The sequence below is a fragment of the Tursiops truncatus genome, chromosome 9 (assembly GCF_011762595.2).
Source record: "Tursiops truncatus isolate mTurTru1 chromosome 9, mTurTru1.mat.Y, whole genome shotgun sequence".
Taxonomy (NCBI): Eukaryota; Metazoa; Chordata; class Mammalia; order Artiodactyla; family Delphinidae; genus Tursiops; species Tursiops truncatus.
In genome coordinates this window covers 60740575-60760711 of record NC_047042.1, presented here as the reverse complement: position 1 = coordinate 60760711, position 20137 = coordinate 60740575, and the positions used below count along the sequence as shown (strand labels likewise).

Sequence of the window (20137 nt, the reverse complement as noted above, 5' to 3'; positions counted from 1 at the left end):
AGTTTCATAGCATGCTTAGAAATCATTCTATCTAGAGAAAAAAAAAGGATGGAAATTACCATAAGAGTAGATGCCAAGAGTAAATTTAAATGATTAGATTTGTTAGTTTACCTGGCGTAAAAATTTATTTTATGAAAAAATATATTGAGAAGGTATTGGAAAGTGTAGGAAGAGCTGGTAAGGTACATAAAAGAAAATAAACAAAAATACCTTGCCCAAAATATCTTGGTCCATTCTTCTATTCAATATCTCCATGTAAACTTTCAATTTCTCTGATAAAATCCCAGTTGATATATTATTCGATGCTAATGCTTGAAAATAATAGTCTGATGGGCATAAAATTTTTTTATTCTTCTAAATTCAAAGCTTTTTATCATTATCAAGTCAACAGAAGTCCATACTACTGCACTACATTATCTTTGCAAAAATTCATTTAAGTGACATTGATTTTATTTAAGCCTTTAGAGCCTGGCCATCATAAGTTTCTCCATCTCTCTCTTTCTCTAGCTCTCTCTTTCTCTCTCATATCATTGCTCTATGAAAACATTTAGATAGGGGCTTGATTTTGCCTTTTTATCAAAGTCAGGGATACAGCTCCTGAGAAATCTTTGTTGTCTCATTCATCCATTGAAGAAATACTTTCTGAGCTTCGAATAGGTGTCAGATCTCCCGCTAGATTACCAAGGTATGCATGTCAGTGTCTTTGGACTGCTAGGAAATCACAATTTATTCACGTTATCATTAACAAAGAGCAAATACTGGTTTTTGAAATAGTCATATTTTTCAGGAGGCAAGAATTTATACTAATAATATTGCCTATTAATACAATAGGAACAATAATGATAGAAACAGAACTTTGAATTTCCCTGTAGACTGCATATTTTTAAAAGAAAGTCATTTAATGAAAATAGAATATTTACAAGTTCATATCATGTTATATTTTATTAAATAAATTTTAAATCCTATTGGTTAGTGCATCAGACCATGACCAAGGTGAAACCTGTGCAATTGCCATGCAGGTGGGCAAACTGCACCTGCTGAAGGAAACAGACCATGTCAGATATCATCCTTGAAGTCTGTATGGGCACCAGAAGCAGACTACAGTTGTCAGCAGAAGAAACCAATCAAATTCTCAGCTGCTCTAGCTCTGAGCCACTCTCTAACCTCTCTTCCCAGGGAGAAGAACCAGCCTCACCTCTGGTTTCAACTTTCCCAGGGAAGACTAAGAGGGGGAAATGCCAACTCTCTTTCCAAAGTGAGGAGAACAGCCAGAATAAGATCAGATATGGAAGGAAAAGCCCTAATATTCAAAGCTTCTTCTAGTACCAGTTTCCTTCTCATTTGCTCAGACTTTTCTAGAGCCTTGTGCTTACCATACAGGATAATGTTTGCTACACAAGACAAGTACTGGGATCTTTCTTCCAACAGATTCCTGAAAAGAAGGTGGGAAGCAATGATTTTCCCCTTGCACTCCCCTAAGCCATCGGTCTTCACATCGATTTCATACTGCCTGGGACTTTTGGCAAAACACAAACTCCCTTATGAATGGCCTAGTTTCTTGATGCAATATTCACCTTGAGTGGTTTTATACTAGCACTTGGCCAGTAATTAAAGGAACCTAGAAAGGAGTGGGGGAAAAGTGCTGGGGCCGAGCTGGGGCAAGAATAGGGGATAAACCGTATGATAAAAAACATCTGAAACACGTCCTCTTTACCTTCCCTTTTTTCCTCTTTTTTTTCTTTACCTTCCCTTTTTTCCTCTTTTTTTTTCTTTTTTTGTGGTACGCTGGCCTCTCACTGTTGTGGCCTCTGCCGTTGCGCAGCACAGGCTGCGGACGCGCAGGCTCAGCGGCCATGGTTCACGGGCCCAGCTGCTCCGCGGCAGGTGGGATCTTTCCAGACCGGGGCACGAACCCGTGTCCCCTCCATCGGCAGGCGGACTCTCAACCACTGCGCCACCAGGGAAGCCCCTCTTTCTTCTTCTTTGGTGGCTTCTATCAACCACCCTTGGCCACACCCTTCATTCCTTCCATAATCACCTCTCCAGGCTCAAAAAAGGGCCTGTGAGAGACCGATTTTCTAATCCTCTTCCAAAACAACCTGTTAGGCTAAAACAAAATAAAGGATTCCTGGTTTCATATCTGCTATAAGCTATCCTCTGAACAAACCCTGAAACACATCTCGTTAAACAAAAAGTTCATTTTTCTAAGGGGCATAGAAGAGCATGCTCTTGTTCATTTTCATCTAGCATAGTTCTGTGGGGAGTTATATAATAATAATAATAACTGTTATTATTAAGCCTGAATTTAAATAAATAAACTGAACTCCTAGTTAAATCATAAACTTTGGTTTGCTCCCCCTTTTTTGGTGTGGTTTATTTCAACCATATTAGTATACTTTGATTTTAATATTCCCTTAGAAGTACAACAGTGTTTTCTCTGTTGAATTATAAATCTAATTCTACCTACATTTTAACATTAGGGTGGTATCTTGACTATTCTAACATAACATTAAGATTTTTGTTAGGGAAATAGAGGAATGTTTTGGCAAGAATAAAAGTTTTTGCATCAGACAGATCTGTTTATCCTAGCTCAGTCACTCAATAGCTGGGTTACCTGGATCTAATTATTTATCCTCTCTCAGCCTCAGTTTCCTCTTCTGTAAAATGGGGGTAAAATCCACTAATTCCTGTGGTTGTTTTAAGGATGAGTTAAGAATGTAAAGTGCTGTGTGTGATGCCTGGCCTATAGAATACTCAGTACAGGTTTATCCCCATTCTTTAAGCCCATTTTCCATGCTAAGTGCTCCACGGATGTGATGCCAACCCCTAATCAAGACATGGCTACAAAGACGTATGCAAAGAATCCGTAAAAGAAATACCAATTTAGTTAGAGACATATGTTTTGCACCAGCTAATTATAATTCAAGGCAAACTGTGTTCAGGCCTATAGTAAAGGCATATCAAAATTTATGGGAGCACTGAAGAAGGGGTACTCCAGGGAAGAGGGTTCTTGGAGGAGATGATAGAAGAGGCAATAGCTGAACTGAGACCTTGAGGATGGATGACTTTTGGCATGTAGAAAAAGAAATTGGAAGTGGATTCCATGAAAAGGCAGCAAGGCAACTACAAAGATGTAAAAGTGGGAAGTGCTGAGGGATGCAAAGCAACCCAAATACATGCAGTTTGGGCTGTGGGAAAGGAAGTGAGACCGTCAGGATGTACTGAGGCCAGAATGGGAAAGACCTTGAATTCAATCCTAAGGATATATCCAAGTATAGACAATTAGGAGAATGAAATTCAAAAAACAATCATGAATGAACAGTAGAGCATTATTATGGAAGTGAAAGCTCCCAAACAAGTGTAGGGTTGTAGCTATAGAACTTAGCATCAAGCAACTGCCCCTTTTATTTGATAGTGGATAATACCAGCCTTCATGCTAATGGAACATACTCAGTCAATTAAGAAAAGTACTGATTGCCGGCTGCAAAACATCCCCATGGTGCCAAAATGTCTGTGGAGTGGGTGGGGAGGGGGAGGGAAGGTGTGATAATTAAAAGAATTGTTACTTGCAATGTCACAGGAGCCAATGTGTTAACTCTGCATGCTGGAAGCTAGACTGCTCCCAGCTGCCACGGGGAGGGAGGATGTGGTTTGATCCCTGGCACCACTCCTTGGGACAAGATGAATCACAAATGTGTTAATAGTGAGGTTCCATGTCATAATGTGCCAGATGGAGGTGGTTACATCTCTGATTGATTGCCTCCTGGCCAAGACAGGGGTTTTCCAGAAGGCGAACGTCTCCAAATTGGTGTTGGAGCTCTAGGGATCAGCAGGTCTTTATTTTGGTCAACGTGGACCTGACATTCTTGACTTTATGAAGTGTGGCTTCCCCAGGACACAGGCAGCCAGAAACAGTACGTGGATGAGGAAAGATGTGATGAGGGTGTGAGGAAAGATGTGATGAGGGTGTGATATATGGAAGAAAGTTTTGCGCTGGACTAAGCGTGGCTGTTAGTGAATCTATGTATGCACTGGAAATAAGGGGGTGGCGTGGGGGTGAGGAGATGCACTAGACACCCCGCCCGTGAACGAATTAAATAACTAGAGAGAGGAAAGGAAAGAAAAAGAAGAGAAAGAACAGGGAGGAAATGCTTCCCAGCCCCAGACACCAAATCCCCACAGCAGATGAACCCGGATGCCAGGCTGAGGCCACCAGGCAGAACTACAGAGCAGAGTAATGCTGGGTGACCTTCCCGCCTGTTCCGTTCCTTTCCATTCACCCCAACTATAACCACCCAGCCCTTTGTTGTTGTTGATTTTTCTCCCCAACGCAAGCTTCCGACTATAAACAGCCAACTACAAGGGCAATAACTGTGGCATCCTACTGGGAGCTAACGCAGCCTCTCGTGCAGGCGCTGGGTCCTAATACAGGACAGTGAATAAAGCTTCATTACAGAACAATGGAGTTAGCTGCCAGGGCCTACAGATTTGAATAAACAACAAATAAGCAACATCTGCTCCAGCATATGTGTATGGTAAAAAAAAAAGTCACAAAATAAAAGAATTTGTAAATGCCAAAAGCAACATGAAACTGGCAGTGCTACTGTAGAGTGAATTTTTAATTGCACATGCAAAGAGGCAGGCTGTGGGTATTAGTCTCACATATGTCTTGTTGCTGCCAACCTGGGAGTATAGATGAATTTAATTAAATAAGGATTATCCCTTCTCCCCAGTACAATTACTTATTTATAACAATGATAAAATTGCCTAATAAAAATTGTAATATTTCAAAAACAAGCCTAGAAAACACCCTGCTTTCTGTAAGTCGTTCAGGGCTGTTTGAGTTGGAGTGTGTCTTTTAAAATGAAGTCTTTGCCTACTGCCAGCGAAGAAAACAACAAACAGTAACCCTTATCATAAAGCCCGCTGCAGTTAAACAGCCAGAGATGGTATTATGGAGAAATATAAAGAAAACGCAGAGCAGCATGGGAATTGGCTTTCGTGGGGTGTGCAGAAAATTAAGCAATTGGACTCAAATTGAGGCCAGGCGACTGAGACAAGGGACAGAGCCACTGAGACTTGTGCCCCACCAGTGTACTGGTCCTAATCTGTCTTGTGAACAGGCAGTCTCAAGTGATCAGTTCCCCTCATTCTGGCTATCCTTTTCCCTGTGCACTAATTCCCCCCAAACAAGTAACACTACCTAGGCCGAGCAAACAACCAAAGAGGTGGGCACTTCTGCTCCTCTTCTCATTGCCAATGGAGTCCATTTTTACCTCCAAGTTAGCAAATCACACCATCGGGGAGGTCAGTGGTAATAATCCAGGTATGAAGCCATAAACGCCAAAGTAGATTCATGTGTAGGAGGTTATTATAGAAATCAGTATCTTCTGAGTCTCATGATCTAAGTTTGTTTTATATTTGAGCAATGTTGTTGTTTCAATAGACTTTCTGCACTAGGGTTTAAGGTAAGCGTTAAGAGCTCGTCACCACAGGGATTCTGTCAATGCCAATTTAGAAGGCAACCAGAAACAAAAGACAGTCAGGGGCTCTGAGATGTGTGGCCATGGGCAACCACACAATCTCTGTACATCAGTTTCCTCATCTGTGCACTGGGAATGATAATGATAGAATCCACCTCCAAGGGAGGATTCAATGAATTAATAGATGGAAAGTGTCTGGAAGTGTGCCTGACACAGAGTGAGCACTCAGATGTTGCCCGGAAGTTAAAATGATGCTTTATCAAGGCACTTAAATCTGTACTTGGTTCTTTCCGGGATGTTAGCAGCTTTCAATTCATCTTTTGCTTTTTCCTCTTGACCCTTATCACAATTGTACATTAATAATTAATTAGTTTCTCCTAAATCTTGTAAGCTCCATGAGACTAGGCTCTGTTTGTCTTCCATCTGTAACCCCAGCACCTAGAACAGGTTCTTGTATGTATAAGTGCTCATTGAATATTTGTTGAATGAATTAATTCAGTATGGAAGGAGGACAAGATCCTGGCTTGAATTTTGGTCCTTCCCTTGGCCAGCTGTGTAAACTTAGTCAAGTTAATTTATTGATGTCTTATCTCTAAAGAGGAAAGAATAGTGTGATCATTACATTAAGTACTATAATTAAAATTGCTTGGGACACTACAGATCTGTGTATTGATGTAAATTGTTAATTGACAAGGAAATGCTCCTTCATAATAATTGTAATTGATTGGAGTATAAAGTTCAGCAACAGATTTCACATATATTCTGATAAACCAGCTTTCTGAGAGATGTTGCTGAAATGTGTATAAAAGTGAAGTAAATTGTCTACATTACTTAGTACTAAATGCAACATGAATAAAATGAATGAGCAATTCACAGATTTGAAAGGCATGTACAAATTGGGTAAATTCCTAATTTACATATATTGAAATCTATGACAGTAAAACCATTAAAAAAAAACATGCACTACATTTTAAGCTAGTCATTATACTCTGCCCATAATGCACTGTTGCAACATTAAATCACTACTGATGAATTAGAATTGGGAACTCTTTTGGTTAAGACAAGAGAAGCCCAGAAGGCGACATGACCAATGTGGGGAGGCAACATGTATGTATGGGATTGCCTGATGGGTCAGGCACTGTGCTAGGCTTATTGGGTAAATAGGACAAGATTCCTACCCCTAAAAGGAGCACTGTTTGGCACAAGAGAGCCAGGTTACAGTTTCTCCAGTAAGTCCTGTGGAGGTGTCATTCACCAAGGGCAATAATAGCAAAAGGAAGCGGGTATAGGTAGAGAAAATAAAGGAGGAAGAATAGCAGGGACTACGGAATTTGTCTGCCTAACAAAGGAAATAGGCCATTTTTGGTGTTTTCTAAATTCGAATACCAGCCTCTTTGAAATAACAAAGAAAGAAGAAGAGAGAGGAAGAGGGAGAGGGAGAGGGAGAGAAAGAGAAGGGGAGGGGAGGGGAGGGAAGAGAAAGGAAGGGAAGGGAAAAATTGAGAGAGAATAAACGATTCTAGTTTAGTGGTAACTGATGAGGAAGAAGACCAACCAGGAGACAGGATATAAAAGTTATCTCTTCAAAGTTCTCTAGGTCCCCAAATATACTCAAATTGTAAAAATTAACATTTAGGATTATCTTCATTGAATGATTATTCTGTGTAGACAAATTAGAAAATACAGATAAGCAAAAGGAGGAAAAACCAGATGTAATTCTATCATCTGGAGATTGCCATTGTTAATACTGTGATCTCTCCCTCTTTCTCTCTCTTGATTGATTGATCAAAGGATTGATTTTTGTTGTTGTTGTTGAAAATGTTTGAAACTTGTTTCAAACATTTTCATTTGTACTGTATAAAATGTAAGAAGGGGAAAGACAAAATATTACCTGAAACTCATCACCATGAGATGGTCACCAAACTATTACCTGTAGTTTATCTTATATGTAATTTTTATGTCTATTATATAGATTAAATATGTAATTTTATATAAGCAAATTGAGATGTTTTTCTGTAGGAATATGAGTTTTATTTTGACCTGTTTTTATCTCCTAACTCTAAGTCTTTAACCACTGTGGCGTAAAATACCAGTTGTGTTCTCATTAATCACTGCGTGATGTGCAGCATTATTTATTTAAACAACCTTTTACGTTGGATATCTAGGCTAGTTCTGATTTTTTTTAATTTAATTTTTTTTGATTATTTTTAGTTTTCACACCTCTTTTATAACTGTTTTAGGATAACTTTCTAGAGGGTGCGCACAGCTCAGAAGGTAAACCATTTGCAATATTTCTGATACATGTTGTTATATTGCCTTTGGAAAACAATGTGTATACTTGACATTAGATTATATGATTTCTTAACCCTCCATCAATTTAGTAACTCATTTGTCTATTTTAGTGTAATTTAAATTTCTTAGATTACTACTGAGGTTGAAATTTGCTTCATTTACATTATTTTGAATTTATAGTGTTAACTTTGCATTTTCTGCACTTTTCTATAAGGTGGAGGACTCAGTCCCCAGGTCTTGGATTTGGTATTTTGCTTTGTTTGGAGGAGGAAAGTGTCACTTATACTTATACTTTTTTATTGAATTCAAACATTACTGCATTTATATCTATGGCAAAGTAGCCTATACATTATGTGTGAGTGTGTGTGTGTGTATAAGATATAAATGAAATAATCTTTGCATTACAGTTTGTTAGATATTTTAATAAATATTCCAAGAACACCAGCAAGGAATACTTATTTCAATATTCTTCTATTAAAGGCACATTATCAATTATAATATTAATATCTTTTCTATCATATTTTATTATTTCATGTTTGACCTGTAAAAGATGAGAGGAATAATAAAATCTCTCAATTTGAGTGGAGATGTTGGTCAAAGGGTACAAAGTTGCAGTTATTCAGGATGAGTAAGTCTAGAGATCTAAGGTACTGCATGATGACTATAGCTGGTAATACTGTATTGAATATTAGAAATTTGCTGAGAGATTTCGGGTTCATTCATTACACACACAAAAAAAGTTAACTATGTGAAGAGATGGCATGTTAATTAGCTTGAGTAGTCATCATCATAGTAATTATTTCACTGTGTATATGTACATCAAATTATCACATTGTACACCTTAACATACATAATTTTTATTAAAACAAAATCTCCCATTTTCATTGTGTCAATTTCCTATAGTATCACAGAGTTTATTTTGCTAAGTAGTGTTATGAAAATAACATATACACATGGTTACATAATAAAAAGATGCCAATTAATTTAAAACATGTGTTTCCCTTCTGTTAAGGTGCTGCCATTAACAGTCCCTTATACATTCTTTCAGAAGCATCCTGCACATACTTTCCACTCTCAATATACTCTTTTAACACAAAGAGGTATGTATATAGACTCTTTTGCACGTATCTTTTTCCCCCTCCTTTAGCAGGTGTATATCTTAGAGACCTTTCCGTATCAACATATAAATATCTGCCTCATTTAAAAAAATAGATTTTAATGTCAGAATAGATTAATAGATTTTAATGTCAGAATGTACAATAATTATTTGAAGCAAACATATTTTTGGCACTTAGGCTGCCTCTAGTTGCTTGTTATTATAAACATTTTTATAGTAAAAAATCCTTGCGTGTACATTTGAGTCTATTGGTAGGTCAAGTTTCAGAACTATAATAGTTGCACTAAAGTTACATACATTTAAAATTGTGCAACATCAACAGATTATACTCCAAATAATTATGACAATTTAGCTTCCAACCAACATTGGGTGTTTGTTTTAAATTTTTATTATCACTGGGTATTATATAAATCTTTAAATATTTGCTAATATGGTAGGTGAAACACATGTTATCATTACTGTTTAAGCTTGTATTTCTTTAGTTACAGGAGACATTGATCATGTTTTACCATTTTTATGGAGCTTGTATATTTCTTCCCTGGACTTTGTATCTATTTCCTTTCCTCATTAATCTAATAAGGTTTTGTTGTTGTTCTAATTGATTTCTAGAGGCTTTTTACAAATTCATAAAATCAGTCTTTATATAGTAGATGTTAATTATTTGGTATGTAATGATTCATAATTTTTAAATCTTAAATGTGGTTTATAATTTTGATTAAATTTTTAAAGTCTTCTTTTTAAGTTTTTTTACCTTGAAGTATATTTTATTAGATTTTAATATGATAAACCCTAATTAATTTTTGTCTTTATTTCTCTTTTATCCTATTTCCAATCTTTCACAGTAGTTTGTTATAATAAAATAGAATTTAAACAAATTATTATTGTAAATTTTATTTTTATCCCAAGTTACTTTGTAATATTTTGTTTCAAAAATTTTGACAATAATTAATTAACTTTGTATGTTTAGTTGGTTTTTACTTGAGTTCACCTTTTCCATACCCTATTTGAATTATTCTACAGTACTTTTTTTTTTTTTTTTTTTTTGCGGTACGCGGGCCTCTCACTGTTGTGGCCTCTCCCGTTGCGGAGCCCAGGCTGAGAGATTTCGGGTTCATTCATTCGGGTTCAGACACTCAGGCTCAGCGGCCATGGCTCACAGGCCCAGCCGCTCCGCGGCATGTGGGATCTTCCCCGACCGGGGCACGAACCCGTGTCCCCTGCATTGGCAGGCGGACTCTCAACCACTGCACCACCAGGGAAGCCCCTAGAGTACTTTTTTTTTTTTTTTTCCTTGCAGGATCTTAGTTCCCTGACCAGGGATTGAACCTAGGCAGTGACAGCTTGGAGTCCTACCACTGGACTGCCAGGGAATTCCCAGGACTATGTTATTTTGAGTAACATCTTACTCAGTCAGGACATTGTCCTAGAAGGGTAGTGAAGGGAATACTTCATGAATCTTCCTTTGAGAATGACTTTAAGCTGCCCTTGCATATAGAAAAAATATGAATGGGTATAAAATCATTGGTTCACATTTTCCCACTTCTAAATTATGTGTACATCAGTTTACTCCCATCTGCCATTTAGTGTTCCTAGTGACATGTTGGAACGTTTTCACTTGTAAGTAATCTGTACTTTTCTGTCTGGAAATTTGTGGATTACCCCTTTCCCCACCTTATCATTGTATCTCATACATTTTACTGTGATATTTAGGTGTTCTCATTTCCTTCATGTACCTAGACTTAATAAAAACTATTTTTGTTGTAATATTTATTTATCAAAGGTAAGATTTAGCTAATTTACACTGCTACTGTACTCCCTTTGTCCTTGTATTTCTATCATCTATCTATCTATCATTATCTATCATCTATCTGAACATTTCTTACTTTCGCAGTCTATCAGCTTTAATCATTATCTTGCCAACCTTCTATCTAAGGTAAAGACATTAGTGTACTGTACTGAATGTTTTCTGTTTGCTCCTCCAGATCTAGTCTCCTTTCTTCTCTATGTGTCCCTTATTGACCATATCAATGAGCTTCCTTGATCTCTGGCATCATCTTGGGTTTGGCCATTGGAGATTGGAGGATAGCGAGAGAGGGAGTTTGGAGTATTTATTTTCCCACCTGCCTCCTTGCTGGGTCATCCACAGCTTGGCTGCCTCACTCTACAAAAAGCCACAGCTTTCCGTACAGCTGTTCACCACCCGGTTTCAGCCACTACTCCTTCCCCTGCCTCTGCAGTCCTAAGAGTGGTAATTTCTCCTTCCCCTGCCCCTGCAGTCTTAAGAGTGGTAATTTCTCCCTAATATTTCCAAACCTAGGATTTGGCACCATTCATTGCTGGGTTTAAGCTTGTTCATACGTTTATGGAAACTACTTCTCAGTTGCCCAGGTTGGGTGCTATCTGTTTTCTTCTTGGATGAAAGTCCCTGTTCTTTCCTCCACCTTTCTTCCAACGTTTCATCTACCACTTCCCAACAGCTCTAATTCTATCTTCAAAATGTTTATGTGACCAGAATTAAGTCTCTGTGTTTGCCTATTTGTTGATTCTCGAAGCTGAAAACCAATCAACAGTGTTCACATTGTTATAGCTGTGTAAATATGATTCAATGCAGAGTCTGTAGTTTGGTCAGGTGGCATTCCCTTTTCTTTATGCCCATTGCCATCAATTGGTATTAGATACCATTAATTTAAAGATTTCTATTATTTATGTACCACTAAAAAAGGAAAAAACCCTCTGCCAATTAAATTATGACCTGCCATCAATTGTAAGATGTATCTTGATTTCAAGGAAAAACTGTTCATCTTATAATTGATGAAATACAGTGGTCAACTCTTCCCTTGCCCTCTTGACTTGTCCTTGAGCAGTTCTCAGCCTGGAGTCACAATCCATTTCACAGCCTGCATTATTTTTCTCATTCACCAACCACATGTCTTCCAACTGCAGAGGAGTCATTTCAAAGTTGTATGGTGTAGTATTTAAGAGTACAGACTCTGGTGCTAGATGACCTGAATTTGAAACCTGGAACCACTTTCTACTATCTGTGAGGCCATGGAAAGTTACTTAACCTCTCTGTGCTTCAGTTTCTTCATCTAATAATTAGAAATAATAATAGTGCCTAACTCAATGGTTTATTTTGAGGATTAAAAGGTGTAATGCATGTGAAGTACCCAGAACATGTGACGTACCGGTTACACTGTGACTGTCCTTGTTAAATATAATGAAATTGCTCTGTGAGTGGTCTCCGTTAAATGCCCCTTACTGCTTGGGTCTCAAAGTAGCATCCCCAGTCCTCCTCCAAATGGTAGAAAGAAACACAACAGGGCATTACTTTTCCCCAATTAAATATCTTCACCAATCTTTTCTTTCTCTCTGCAACTTGTCCCTTCTTTAAATACACAATGAGCTCAAGAGTTGTGGAACTGAGTCCTACAATTTCCTTAGAAAAGTTGCATGTACGGATTTGTCACATGTTGACTTTGTATCTGATATCTTTTTTAGAACCTCAGTCAAAACTAAGACGGGAAGAGTCCAACTCTAACCACCTGTTAGGACTATGTAATATACTCCTTGGATCTGTCTTCCTTGACATTTTGTTTATTATATCCATTTCATTTTCTACTTGATTCTTAAATAATTTCTCACACATGTCTCCTACTTTTTAAATTCAGTTATTTTTCTGCAGTATTCAATCTGTCACTTACTGCCTTCATTGTACTTTTTTAAATTATAATTTAATTTTTCTATCAGCTTTTTGCTATACCTCTGTGATTTTTTTAAACTTTTTTTTATACAGCAGGTTCTTATTAGTTACCTATTTTATACACATCAGTGTATACATGTCAATCCCTATCTCCCAAGTCATCCCACCCCCCCCCCCCACCCACCCTGCTTTCCCCCCTTGGTGTCCATACGTTTGTTCTCTACATCTATGTATCTATTCCTACCTTGCAAACTGGTTCATCTGTACTATTTTTCTAGATTCCACATATATGCATTAATATCTGATTTTTATTTTTCTCTTTCTGACTTACTTCACTCAGTATGACAGTCTCTAGATCCATCGACATCTCTACAAATGACCCAGTTTCATTCCTTTTTATGGCTGAGTAATATTCCATTGTATATATGTACCACATCTTCTTTATCCATTTGTCTGTTGATGGGCATTGAGGTTGCTTCCATGACCTGGCTATTGTAAATAGTGCTGCAGTGAACATTGGGGCGCATGTGTCTTTTTGAATTATGGTTTTCTCTGGATATATGCCCAGTAGTGGGATTATTGGATCATATGTAATTCTATTTTCAGTTTTTTAAGGAACCTCCATACTGTTCTCCATAGTGGCTGTATCAATTTACATTCCCACCAACAGTGCAAGAGGGTTCCCTTTTCTCCACTTCCTCTCCAGCATTTGTTGTTTGTAGATTTTCTAATGATGCCCATCCTAATTGGTGTGAGGTGATACCTCATTGTAGTTTTGATTTGCATTTCTCTACTAATTAATGATGTTGAGCAGCTTTTCATGTGCCTCTTGGCCATCTGTATGTCTTCTTTGGAGAAATGTCTATTTAGGTCTTCTGCCCATTTTTTTTTTAAACATCTTTATTGGAGTATAATTGCTTTACAATTGTGTGTTAGTTTCTGCTTTATAACAAAGTGAATCAGCTATACATATACATATATCCCCATATCTCCTCCCTCTTGCATGTGCCTCCCACCCTCCCTATCCCACCTCTCTAGGTGGTCGCAAAGCACTGAACTGATCTCCCTGTGCTATGCAGCTGCTTCCCACTAGCTATCTATTGATTTGTTAATGGTTGCTTTAAATCCTCAAAATTTCACAGTGTACTTTATTTTCTTTTATTAAATTTTCTTTTTTTATTTTTATTTTTTGGCTGCATTGGGTCTTCGTTGCTGCACATGGGCTTTCTCTAGTTGCAGCGAGCGGGGGCTTCTCTTGTTGTGGAGCACAGGCTCTAGGTGCGCGGGCTTCAGTAGTTGTGGCACGCATGCTAGTAGTTGTGGCTCGCGGGCTCTAGAGTGCAAGCTCAGTAGTTGTGGCTCACGGGCTTAGTTGCTCCGTGCATGTGGGATTTTCCTGGACCAGGGATCGAACCTGTGTCCCCTGCATTGGCAGGTGGATTTTTAACCACTGTGCCACCAGGGAAGTCCCTCGTGGTGTACTTTAATATTGTACCATTTCACATAAGATGTAAAAACTTTGAGCTATATTGATCCATTTACCAACCTCCCCTTCCTCCATGCTGAAAATGTCATATGTATTACATTTATGTATGGTATAAACATCACAGTTCACTGTCTATCATTAGTCTGAAGAGCTTCCTTTAGCATTGTAAGTGCACTGTAGAACTATACTAACGAGTTATGGTCATAATTTCCAAATGAATCTAAGTTAACTCTCAGATTAGTCAAGGCATACCTTTCCTGTCACTGTAATATCAGCAAACACAGAAAAATTACCACAGTATCTAGCAGTTCACAATTAGAGGCTATTCCAAAAATGCTCACCAATAAAAGAATGACTACAAAGAATCATTTGGAATCCTCAGAAATGAATATTTTCAGTGAGATGAGAATTGTTATATGTTTCCTTCTTATATTTATATTCCCTCGTCATTCCAGTGATAATTTTTCAGTGATAAAGGGAGGATGGTACATTTGTGGCCTTGGGTCCCCATCTTTCATAAGAAGAAATTTTGCTCAAATTCATTTAGGGAAATGCTTAAATACACTTTTTCTGCTAATATTCAGAGTATTGTGCTTGAGTAGATGAAATAGTCTTTAGAATATCTTCAAGTTTTAAAGGTATTTGAAGGGTTCATCACATGCCTTCATCTATTTGTGTGTATATATGTGGCTTAAAACTACAATTCATTATTACTTCCATGGTTCTGTGGATTGATTCAGCTTAGCTATGTGGCTGTCGCTTGGATTCTCTCAGGCAGTTGCAGTCTGATGGCATCTGGGCTGGAGTCATTTGAAAGTTTGACCGAACTGGGTAACTAAGATGGTTTATTCACAGGTGAGCTCATTCAAGGCTGTCCCACCAGAGTGATCACATGTGGCATACCCACATGGTGCACTTCTCACACAGAATGAGCTAGGGCTAGGTTCCCAGAAGGAATGTTCCAAGAGCAGGTATCTCAAGAAACAGGAAGCAGCCAGGTGGGTTAAAGGATAAGCTTGAAAGTGGCACAACATCATTTCTGCCATATCCTATTGGTCAAACAGTCCATGTGCTTTCATCTTTTAAGTCAAGTCATCTTTTGAACTTTGTGTAAGCATTCATTCATATGTGTATATATTTAATATGTACATATATAATTCATATATATGTAATCCATTCATATATATCAATCAAAGTAATAATTTTCCCTTTCCCTATTAATCAAACTAGTTTTACTTATTTTTTCTCAGTCCTATTTTTTCTTGGGTTAACAACACTGTTTTTGAAAGTAATAAAATCGCATTTGCTTTACTATAATTCAGATTTTCTCCATTAGGCCAACCTTCACCCATCTTAATTTGTTCTACGAATTTGAGATTAAATGTAAATTAGTGCTTTTGCCTAACTTCCCAAATCATTTTTTGGAATGACTGGGGAGACTTACATGGTATCAGCAGACCTCTTAATTGAATGTCAAGGAAGGCAATTCCTATTGGCAAGGGGACCTCCAGCTTCACTGAGAAGCGTTCAATTAGATGGAAAACAGATGCTTATTTTTGTCTTATAAACCTCAGTGCAGGTTAGTGGTAATTACTTCGAAGAGCAGGATAACAATTTATGTAATCAGCAGGACCCTATAATTACTAATGCATAATTTCTAAACAGCGTTTAGCAAAATGAGGCCCATACATACACTTTGTAATGAAAAAAATGTGTTTGACACCACACTAAATTAAATTTTAAATTTGCATATTTTCTTCTAGGAAGCACGCGAGCTTCATCTGCTTTATTTTGCTTCACTAACCCCTGTCTACTTCTAGCTCTTTTATAGCATCATGGAAATGCTGAATCACAATGATGGCTGAATGGCAGCCTAAGAACCAGTAGTGGAGAAAGACTTCCTTCTCTGTTTTCTAGGGTAATATAACACCAGTCTAAGAGATGATTTGGAATGTTACATCTAAGCAACTTGTTTCCACTGTGAGATTAATATGATGGTCATAGAATCACTTAATGTAGACTATAAGTGCCAGCAGAGAACTTAAAAATTATCTGTACTTACCTCTTTATTACAGACGGAAAAACTGAGGTCCAGTAAAATATGACTTGTGAAACAGCAAGCAGTTGGCAGTAGGAGTAAGAAAGTATTCACTCAGTTAGCCCCAGGTCTGTGTAAAATCCATTTCATTAGCCTATTTTGGGCCATATAGAGTTTTTTTTTTTTTTTTTTTTTTTTTTTTTTTGCAACTACTTACTCTTAAGCAGAAAAGAAATTTTACTCGTAAAATATTCTAATGGAATGGGAATGGATTTCTTTTAAAAATAATGAGTCTAAACCTTTACCTATATTTAATTTTTATTTATTTATTTTTTTGCGGTACGCGGGCCTCTCACTGTTGTGGCCTCTCCCGTTGCGGAGCACAGGCTCCGGATGCGCAGGCTCAGCGGCCGTGGCTCACGGGCCCAGCCGCTCTGCGGCATGTGGGATCTTCCCGGACCGGGGCACGAACCCGTGTCCCCTGCATCGGCAGGCGGACTCTCAACCACTGCGCCACCAGGGAAGTCCCATATAGAGTTTTTGTTAGACAATAACACATACTACATTAGCCCCAGGGATACTGGACATTTCTGTAGTAAGTATTTTGAAATTTACATGTACATATGCATTGCCAGCAGGTGTTTAATAATAGTAGGTCGAAGTAGTAGTAATAGTAGGTATAGCATCTCTTGAAGATAATTTAAGTTCTACATATTAAGAAAATTGAGCACTAGTTATTGACATTTTCTTTGTGAAAGACCATTGATGAATTGTACACCTTGATGAATTCTTACCTACAGTTCCTGAGGTCATGTCGAGAGGATTACCAGCCTCTTCTTCAAAGCTCTGGACCTGAGACACCAAAGTGCATCAGTCTCATTAGAAACCTTTCATAATAAATTCACTTCATTTATTTAATCAACATATAATGAATACCTACTGGCTACTGCCGAGAGGATTAAACATGATTTCTGAACTCAGAGAGCTAACAGTCTGTGGCAGGCAGGTGGTATGTACAAGGCACTCATAACAAAGATTCAAAGAACTAAGGGAGTTAAGAAGAGGGAAAGGGAAAGATCACTTCTGGGTGGAAGGAATAGAGGCCCTGCCTGGAAAATGTGGCATTTGAACTAAACTTAAATAATATTATTACTATTAACCTAGAAATATTTCTTTTGTTCCTAAAGAGCTTTAACTGTATTTGGAGCAAGCAAGTTATTTCCCATATTTAATTTTAGCTCTCTAAGGGATTTATTTACAACTTGGTAAATTTGTGGAGAGCAATTCAGGAAATTTCATAACTCAGTTGCTATATAAAGCTTAGAAAAAAAAATTTGAAAAAAATATATGAAAAAATTTGAAAAAAATATTTGAAAAAATATATGAAAAAAAAATTTCATAACTCAGTTGCTATATAAAGCTTAGAAAGCTCAAAGAAAATTTGATTTTCAAATTGATTTTCAAATTGAGAGAGTAGAATTTATTTAAAAAATTCTTTTAAGGAATTAATATTACCCTATTAACGAGAATAAAATTGTTAAAACAAAATAATAATTATTTCTTTAAAAATAATAACAGCTTTCTATAGAAACTTGATAAATATAAAAAGTTAAAGAAGGTAGGAAAATGGTTACTGTTATTATTTTGGAGCATGTCTTTGCAGGTTTTCTTTTAATACATTAATTCTGGATATAGTAACGTAGTCAAATTTTCATCTCAAAATTTGGAGGGACCTCTTTTCCCCATATAAAATTTCTTTGAAAACACCATCTTCAATGAGTGCACAATAGGCCATATTTTGAAGGTACATTAATTTACTTAATGATTCTCCTAATGTTGGAAAGTTTTCTAAATTTTGCAAATAGAAATGATGCTGAGATGAGTATCTTTGTACATAAATCTATTTCTACATGTCATATTATTTATTTGGGATTCATGTCTGAATATTGAAGGCTGAATCAAAGGATGAAAACATTTTAAGCATTGTGGTACATACGGCCAAAAATTACCTTTAACCCAGGAATAAACAGAGGACTATGAGGATATAGCTCAGCAATGTAAGAAGAAATATTTATTCCCTCTTTTTAATCCTTCATCTCTTTTTTCACAGAAGGTACTTTATACTTGTAATTGATTAGACATACTTCTACTTAATTAGACATACTTCTACTTAATACTTAACATTATTTTTACTGGTTTTGTAACTCAAACCAGTGTGCACCATATAAATTTTTCAGTATAATAAGTAAATTTTTTCTCTGTGAATGTTATCCTGGAGAAAAATCCACTTAGTGCAATGTAAAGTACCTATTCATCTATTAAAAAAAAGAAAAACAAAAAATTCCCAATAATGTAAAATGGAAACCAGGTGTATTCCTGGGTTATTCCACCTGGGCCCAAGTTATTAAAAAAAATAATAATTGTAACGTTTGAAATATTTCTCACCTAAACAAGATGCTGACTGGCATTGTTTAATACTATGGGTAACATTCTTACATAGGAGTTCCAGAGAGCAGGGTCCTTGTATGTAAGCCAGAGGGAAGGTTAAAGATGTTATATTGTAGATACAAAGAAGCATCCTAAGAGAGTCTACAGTTACAGAAGTTTCATAAGTATTAAATTCTCATAATATATTTGGGAATTAAAAAAAGAAAGGAACAGACTCAGTTTAACTCAGTAAAATTAAACACAAAAATGTTGATTTTTGCATTAAAAATCTATGTACAACTTGGTTGGAATCATAATTTTGAGAAGTGAGCCAAATATTACCATATTCAGCCTTTAGTAGGACTTTAGGGAAAACATCATAGAGTGATCTGGAGGCAGAATTTGGCCAATCAGAGTTGAAATTCTGATAGGTAGATATTTAAGTACATTGGTTTATGTTTTAACTGCCATGAAAATCTGCCAATTTCACACATAGTTTTCATTTCTTATATTTTTAAATTTGCCATTAAAAAATGACTATTAAATCTGGCATTAGCTCCTGTTTAAGCTACAACCTACCCAAGTTTCATTTACTCATACATTGGTATTGAGTGAAAGAAATATTTTTCTCCCAGTCTGTGTGATGAAGATTTAATATTTTAAATATACATTTTTAAGAAAACAAAGTTCGGGACTTCCCTGGTGGTGCAGTGGTTAAGAATTTAACGAGATCTCGTCTGGGAAGATCCCACATGCCGCGGAGCAACTAAGCCCGTGAGCCACAACTACTGAGGCCCCCGCGCCTAGAGCCCGTGCTCTGCAACAAGAGAAGCCACCACAATGAGAAGCCCGCGCCCACAGTGAAGAGCAGCCCCCGCTCGCTACAATTAGAGAAAGCCCGCACGCAGCAACAAAGACCCAATACAGCCAAAAATAAACACATAAGTAAATAAATTTATTAAAAAAAAGAAAACAAAATTCAAATAGTGAGTTTTTAAATATCATTTTGAAGGCTCTCTCTGCCTTATATATACATATAGCCTCTTACACAAATCTGGGCAAATATTAAAGAAACACCACAAAGAAAGTTGGCTTCAAAGTTCAACAGAATATTTTGTTTTTATACGGAAGCCACTCACAGATTAAATTATCAAATACTTCTAATATTAATTTACTCGTTTATGAATATTTACCAAGTTCCCACTATGTGCCACAAAACGTGAGGTTTTTATTTTTATTTTTATTTTTGGTGTCTGAGTGTGTTCTCCCTTACCACACCTATATATACTAATACGTATTGCTTTTCCTTGAATAATTGTCATATAAGAATATTTGAAAGTTTGCCATGCAAGGACTAACATTCTTTTCTTAGCTCTTTATGTTGAATATGATGATATTTATCTCTCCCTGTACTCTTACATATAGATGACACGCAAGGAACTTTGCTCTCCTCTAAGTCAGTATAGTTTGATGCAGAAGAAGCTTAGTAAGGGGACCGTGGAGTCTAATGAGGCTTGTCAACAGGCTGGAGTTGGGGGAATTTCCTGTTTGGATCCTAGGAAATAGACAGCAGACTGAATAATGACTTGCAGAT

At 37.0% G+C, this 20137-nt stretch overlaps 1 protein-coding gene across 1 annotated transcript in view; it reads right to left on the bottom strand.

The window, feature by feature from the left end:
- ITPRID1 (ITPR interacting domain containing 1) overlaps window positions 1-20137 on the bottom strand; it is a 69502-nt gene that overhangs the window by 26018 nt on the left and 23347 nt on the right. The window contains 1 exon segment of the mRNA XM_019930289.2: window positions 16911-16968. Within this exon segment, the coding sequence (XP_019785848.2) occupies window positions 16911-16968 (58 nt within the window).